This window comes from Aphidius gifuensis, linkage group LG3, assembly GCF_014905175.1.
Source record: "Aphidius gifuensis isolate YNYX2018 linkage group LG3, ASM1490517v1, whole genome shotgun sequence".
In the NCBI taxonomy this organism is placed as follows: Eukaryota; Metazoa; Arthropoda; class Insecta; order Hymenoptera; family Braconidae; genus Aphidius; species Aphidius gifuensis.
The window spans coordinates 11,436,973-11,444,469 of record NC_057790.1 but is presented as its reverse complement, the minus strand read 5'-3'; the positions used below and the strand labels follow the sequence as shown (position 1 = coordinate 11,444,469).

Here is a 7,497-nt window from a genome sequence, read left to right as displayed (position 1 = left end):
TATAGCTAAGTAAAAAATATAGCTAAGTTAAAAATATAGCTAGTAAAATTATGTAGATATTGTGTGTTTGGCTATAAATATATAGCTAAGTAAAAAATATAGCTAAGTAAAAGATATAGCTGGTAAAATTATGTAGGTATTGTGTGTTTGGCTATAAATATAGCTAAGTAAAAAATATAGCTAAGTAAAAAAAATAGCTAAGGAAAAGATGTAGCTAAGGAAAAGATGTAGCTAAGGAAAAGATGTAGCTAAGTAAAAAATATAGCTAAGTCAAATTATGTAGATATTGTGTGTTTGGCTATAAAGTAAAAAATATAGCTAAGTAAAAAACCTAGCGACCAAGTAAAAAAAACTTGGATATATTCATTATTTTCAATAAAAAAAATATATATTCGTGCTTAACAATACGCGACAATCAATAATTAGCAGTTTTTTTGAAAAAAAAAACAAAAATTTCGACTTTTTTTTTGAGAAAAAAAAATTGTATACATTTTAAAAAAAATATCGATAATTTGATAACTATTCGAGATATAAAAATTTTTATTGGGCTTTTTTTTTAGCTTGGCGAGTTTTATCGATTGCCTTTATTAATATTACAAAAAAAAACTTAATATATCGAAATATATAAGTTATTATAACTCGAAAACTATTCGCGATATCGAATTTTTTTATGTTGACTATTTTTTTTACTTGACGAGATTTATTGATGGCCATTATTAAATTTGAGAATTAATCGTTATTTCAATAGCTACACGATATATAACCGATAAATAGCCGTTTTTTCCATATTTCAACTACATTTTAACCACTGCGCATTCGTAGGAATTTTTCCGTATTTTCCCGTAATCGTGAGAAAATTTTCTATAAAACCGAATAAAAACATGTTGTCTCGGTTATGATAATATCTTCTGAAATTCTTCTGTACAATTACAATAATAATTTTCTCTTTCAAACTAACACATCAGTCATCAATGTCTATTTCTTTTTAAAACATAAAATTAGTCAATATTATAAATAAATTATTATTGTATAATAATTCAATATTATGTTTTGTATTCAGGAAATATTATTTCATATAAACAATATTAATAGGTATATTAATCTTGTAAATGAAAAATACTTGCATATGCATGTATAATGTATATACACTGAGAGAAATATTAACTAAGAATTACAAACGTAAAAAAAAAAAATACAAAATAAATAGTAAAAACTCCGTTCCCCCGTCATTTATAAGAATTATTCGCATATTGATAGATAATTTTACAATAAAATTATGTAAAAATCTGGCCATTGACTATATACACTACTAAGCCATAAAATTTACACAATTTTATTGTAATTTCTGTTTAAAAAAATGACTAAATTCACGACACTCACAAGTAAAATCTAGCAGACTGAGAATTTACCCACTACCGGTTTTAGAATTTACTAAATTTTATTACAAATCTTATTTAAAAGTTGGACATTTTTTGTGTTAAGTTGGGCAGTTTGTGCTAGATTCACGGAGAATAGCAATCAATTCCCGCCAACATTTTTTCTTTTCTGTTTACACGCTCAAAACTCGAAAACTAATTGTTAAATAGAAAAGTTATTCTTGATAAATTGTTTAGAAATAAATAACCAACAATAAACCTCGCTTAACCCCATACCTAGCTTCAACAGATAAGGCTGTAGAAATGCTTGAAATTACATGACAGTTCAATCATTTGTTCAATCGGTCGGCCATCTTTGTGTTATTTCGTCCCACAAACAGAATTTTTACAAAGCTATATAGTAAAAAATATTTAAGTCTATGCTAACTTTTATATGTCTACATGATAATTTTTATTATATATATAAGAATATTTATTAAATTGTGCAGTATTTTTTATTCAACCATATAATAATTTTTATTGTTTTCACAAAACATGTATGTCTTTATTTTTAATTAACTCATAACTCATTATCTAAGAGATTAATCAAAAAAAGTAATTCATTATAAATTGTTTAGAATTGAATTTTCAATAATAAACTTCACTCAACCCCATGTCTATCTGCAAGAGATAACGATGTATAGAGGCTTGAAGTAACCCAACAATTTTTTGACATTTTACACATTTTACATAATTTTATTGTAGAATTCCGACTCTCGCGGCCAGTCCCAGAATTAAAACAAAAATTACAAAGTACTATAGTAATTTCTATCCAACCATGATTTTAATTTTTAGTTAAAATTTCTCTCAGTGTATATGTACAATATGAACTTTACTTCGCCTAACAAATGCAAGTATAACTAATAAATACAAATAAAATACTTGTATATTAATATATACAACGGCGCATATATATATATAATAATAAATAAATTAAATATATAAATACGCACATTTAAATTCATCTATACGACAGAACGGCTGATGGTAACGGTTACCGACCGATTACCAAGGCACTGCAAGGCGCAATGTAGACTGACAGAAAATGGATTTCTGCCCAGATCCGTTACCGGATCTGACGTCTAAACTCTATGTTTTTTCCTTTTACTCTAACCCAACCCGCGCCTAAAGATGTTTACACATCAAAAATAGTTTGCTCAACGATGATGCAATACAAACTTATATGAATAGTTTGGGAGCAAATGTGCCTAGTATAAATTTCGCAAGAGTTTTGCACATGAGCTACCAAAATATGATTCAACCGTGAACTGGAGACTTTGATATTGCAATCATTGGTGGGCAAAACTCAAGTCATTGGTGTTGCATATATCAAAAAAATAATAAAATTCATGTTTATGATAGTGGAGCCAGGGATAATTATACTCAATTTGCTGATGATGAGAAAAAGTATCTGAGAAAACGATATCCAATGGTACTAGAAAATGACATACGATTCATACCAATGAAAACCAAACAACCAGATAGATACAGCTGTGGAATATATGCAGCAGCTTTTGCGACAGCATTGGCGTACGGACTAGACCCATCACAAATTGAATTTTCGCGAGATGTGACGGAAATGCGTCAACATATGACGAACATTATTATTCATAATGAGTTAACACTGTTTCCATTTAAAGAATCATGATCGTAAAAGAATAATACTCGAATCTAGTATAATAATTCCATTTTTTTATAATTTACGTCTGATTTTATAAATTTTTTCAAAATTTTATTTACTATAAAATACGATAATCAAAAATTTTTTAAAAAAATTAGTTAATAATGAATAATAATATATAGTGATATAATACAACAATGGAACATTCAATGTGTTATTATTATACAACAATAAAACATTAAATATATTATTAATAAAAAAATTAACACCTGAATGACTTTTGGTAATTTCCAGATAACAGTATATTGAGTATTATTAGTATTGAAAGAACAAAAAACATAAATAATTTCATGGTAAATAAAAAATTCATGGTACATAAAGTAAAATAGAAAACAATAAAAAAAATTCAACAATTTAAGTTTCATTGTTAATTTTATAAGGTTTTTAAACAATTAATTTTTACATTTTTACATATAAAGTGTTATCTATACTTTTATTGTCAATTATCAATCAAGATACAAATCCATTTTCAATTTTTTCATTTGTTCTTTGCTTTTAAAATTTCTTTTTATTATAATATTCTTTCATGTTATATTTATTTTTTTTGTTCAATAATTATTTTTTAGTAAATCAGTTTACAATCAGTGTCGCTAATAATTTTTTCCATTTTATTTGTACATTCAATAGCCACTCATTTAACACTCAATACCTTTATTGTCTTGTTTATTTTAAAAATTCTATTATACTTTGATGAAGTAGCCAATTTATGTTTCAGCTTTACGGTTTGCCTTTTGATTTTCAATCATTTGATACATATGGATCGTCAAATATTGGAATATAAAATAATACAAAGTTAGATATTTTCATTATTTTATTTTTGATAACAAAGTTCTAATGCAGATTATCTGAAAAAAATTAAATTTATAAGGAAATAAATATACTAAAAAAATAAAAATCAACTACTTGTCTAGTCAATATTATTTTTTAAAATTCAATATTTACCAGATATATTTGTTCCTGGTTCAACAAATGAATTACCACTTTGTTATTGAAATGGTAATGAAGATGAAGTTGATGGTGCTCGATTTTGTTTATTTGCTGAACCAATTGTTACATCTTCATCATTATTTTTTTTTGCAAATTTTCCATCAAAAACTGTTCAAGTAGCAGACAAGTAATTATTGACAGATTGTGATGACGCAACCTTATCAATTTATCCAATACATATTGTGGAATTTGGTCATGTTACTAACTCACGAAAACTTTTCTTAATATTTCTGCATTGACATTGATGTAATATATCAACTAAATTATTTAAATTTAGTCGTGATATATTTATCTGATTTTCCAGATATATTATATTCGTCACTAAATCCATCACATTACTGAAATATAAAATAACATGAAAATTATAATCTTTAACGTTTGGAAAATTCACATATACATTTGTTCACAAGTGGAAAAATCATTAGATGATAAATTATTTGAATAACTTACATATACTTGACTTCGTTGTCATATGAATATCACAGTATCATTAAAATGATAATAATTTTTCTGTTGATATTGATAGAGCTGATGGACCAACATTTTGGTGGCCCAATGTATTGATAATCAATCATGATGACCACCAACCCAATGTGCACTATCAAGTGTACCAGCCTGCATTAGAACAACAACATTATTTCCATTTGCTGAAATTCTAGCAACAAGTTTCTGTTAACTTTTTCTAGAGTAGAGCATTCAACAGTTGACGTTTATGTGGTAATCACCATAACCATAACCATAATCATTGACAGAGTAAAAAAAACTTTTAACAACACAGTGTTACAAAAATTAGTATTCTTACAATAATTTTATTTAATTCTTTAATAACAAATAAAAATTAAAACCAAGTTTTAACCTATTGTTAAAAAGTAAATGATAATGTCGAGAATAATTACTATTTATATGTCTACTTGATATTATTTAATAAATTTTTGTATTTATAAGTATGATAATGACTGCGCATGTGCATTGAACTTATACATGAAATGGCATCCGAAAAAAAATGTGCTTCACATTGAGAGGACTTTGACGTCACACTGTGGATGGGCTGCTGTCTATACTTGATATGTAGTGTGTGATTTACGTTACACGTCCTTTATATTTTTTTTTTATATTTCTCGAAGTATCATTTTATTCACTGTTTAACAAATTGAAAAAATGTCATCAGCTTGTCAGACAAGTAAGTGTTAAAAAAATATTTATTGTTAAAACAAAATCAAATGCAATATGTTTGTATATATTTTTTTTCTTTGGGGTTATGTTTGTGTGTGTGGGCAATAATGTTATAGTCAAAAATTCATATGTCTGCAGTACTTAGAAGAAATAAAAAACAGTTTTTTCAATTATTATTATTATTTTAGTATTTTATTATTTATGAACATGACATGAACATCTTACAAATTATTTTATTTTTAGGCCAAGGAACAAAAAAAAGAGAGAAGAAGTTAACTAATGAAGCAAAGACAATTAAAAATGATGGTAATAAATCTACTGAAGAGAGCACCTCAATGTTTAAAAATTTTATGGAAGATCAAAGTAAAAACAAATCAAGTCAAGGATCTGCACAATGTGAGTTACTTCTTAATACAGCTTATGCACCACTCTCAAATAAAAAAATTTTTTTTATTGAATAAACTTAGTTCAGAATTGTCATATATTTATATTAAAAAAAAAAAAAAAAATAACTGTTTTAAAAATATTTTAAACTGTTTTTTTTTTTTTTATATTTCTTATTATTTAAATCTTGAGCAATATTGATTGAGATCACTGTTAAAATAAAAAGAAAAATACAACTTTATTTTGATAATATTAACCATATTAATATTTTAAAAAATTTTTACATAGGTAAAGGGAATAAAATAAATCAACCAGCTGATATAATAAACAATGATGATAAATTTACTAAAAAAAGGATGTTGACGTTTAAAAATTTAATTGAAGGTAAAAACCAGAGTAAATCAAGTCAAAGACCTAGACGAGGTAAATCATTACTTAATATTTTCCTATTATTATTTCCTATATTACTCTTAAATTGTTTTTGATTTATGAATATAATTTTATTTAGATTGATCGAAGTTAAAGTTTATCAGAAAATAATTTTTTTTTTTTACTTCCAGGCCAGGAAACAAAAAAAACTGATCAACCTAAAATAATTGACAAAAATAATAAATTGACTGAAAACAACACTTTGGAGTTTAAAAAAAATATGAAAGATAAAAGCTCGAATAAAGCAAGTCAAATACCTAAATTGGGTGAGTTATCAGTTAATATTATTATGTCAAATGATAAAAAAACAGAATTTTTATGTATAATAATTTTGTAGTTAATGATGAACCAGTGAAACGCCGTGGTAGACCACCGAAAAAGACGGATTCTAATATAATATGTAATGAAAAAAATAATTCAAGAAATCCCACAAAAAAACAAAGAAAAGATACAGACAGTCAGCAAGATGCAACTAAAAATGTTGATGGGAATGAGTCTGAAAAAATTCAAGATAATAATACAATTGTTCCTACGACTAATGATATAAAAAAAATTGTTTTATCTTCTCAAAGTAATGTAAATGAAAAAAAACCCACAGTTCCTTTTTGGAGAAAAGTTAATAAAGTGGAGCAAGAAAACAAATATCTAAAAACGAGAGTTACAGAATTAGAAAAAGTATATACTCTTAATAAAAATGAAAAAATTTGATAATTATAAAATTGAGTAATATGATTAATTGATAACTTTGTTTTCTCTAGATGATGCTGAATAAAAATGGAACAGGGCCAACCATAAACACAGAAACAAGATTTATCACTCCAGCATCCTATTTTCCAAATATTCAATCACCATCTTTACAACCTCAACAATGTATATATTTTCCTACTATTCAATCATCTCCCGCATTTCTGCAGCAATTGCCAAGTTTTCCAGGAATACCTTCTCTGAATCCACAACTTGGATTTACTAGTAATTATAATTTACCAAGTTATAATTACTACGATGAAAGACTTCAATATGCCCAATTTCCTTATCATCTCTACAATTAACAAGTTATACTGGTCTAAATGTAATTAAAATAAAAGCAAAATAATCATCACTACTTGAAATACCAAAAAAAACTTGGTTTACGTGTAAGAACACAAAGAGTAAAAAAATATAATTTAAACTTTATTAATTCTAGTTTGTATAGATTAATATTTTTTTTTTTTGTTTTCTTTACAACAGATTTTTTATATCTTCATTATGAAGCCAATATTTTTTGGATATATAAATTAAATGAAAGAAAAAAAAAAAAAAAATCTCTGTTGCAACGCCATATTATGAATTGATTATGCGCATGTGCAAATATAGCGCTGAAAGTTGTCCACGTTCAATAAGCAACGTAACCTCAAAAATAACGCTTGTACATTTTGTCATTTTATTTTT

The 7,497-nt window shown here is 25.7% G+C and overlaps 1 protein-coding gene and 1 long non-coding RNA gene across 2 annotated transcripts; one reads left to right on the top strand and one right to left on the bottom strand.

The window, feature by feature from the left end:
• Positions 1-3,894: 3,894 nt before the first annotated feature.
• Positions 3,895-4,805, bottom strand: LOC122851953. The gene is made up of 3 exons (XR_006373772.1): positions 4,534-4,805; positions 4,039-4,421; positions 3,895-3,941 (listed from the first exon to the last, which is right to left on the bottom strand). It is a non-coding gene; the product is annotated as an uncharacterized LOC122851953 (long non-coding RNA).
• A 1,456-nt stretch (positions 4,806-6,261) lies between these two features.
• LOC122850893 lies at positions 6,262-7,118 on the top strand. Its single transcript, XM_044149949.1, has 2 exons — positions 6,262-6,744; positions 6,828-7,118. The coding sequence occupies exons 1-2, from the start codon at positions 6,388-6,390 to the stop codon at positions 7,116-7,118; spliced, it is 648 nt and encodes a 215-aa protein (XP_044005884.1). The 5' UTR covers positions 6,262-6,387.
• Positions 7,119-7,497: the final 379 nt, after the last annotated feature.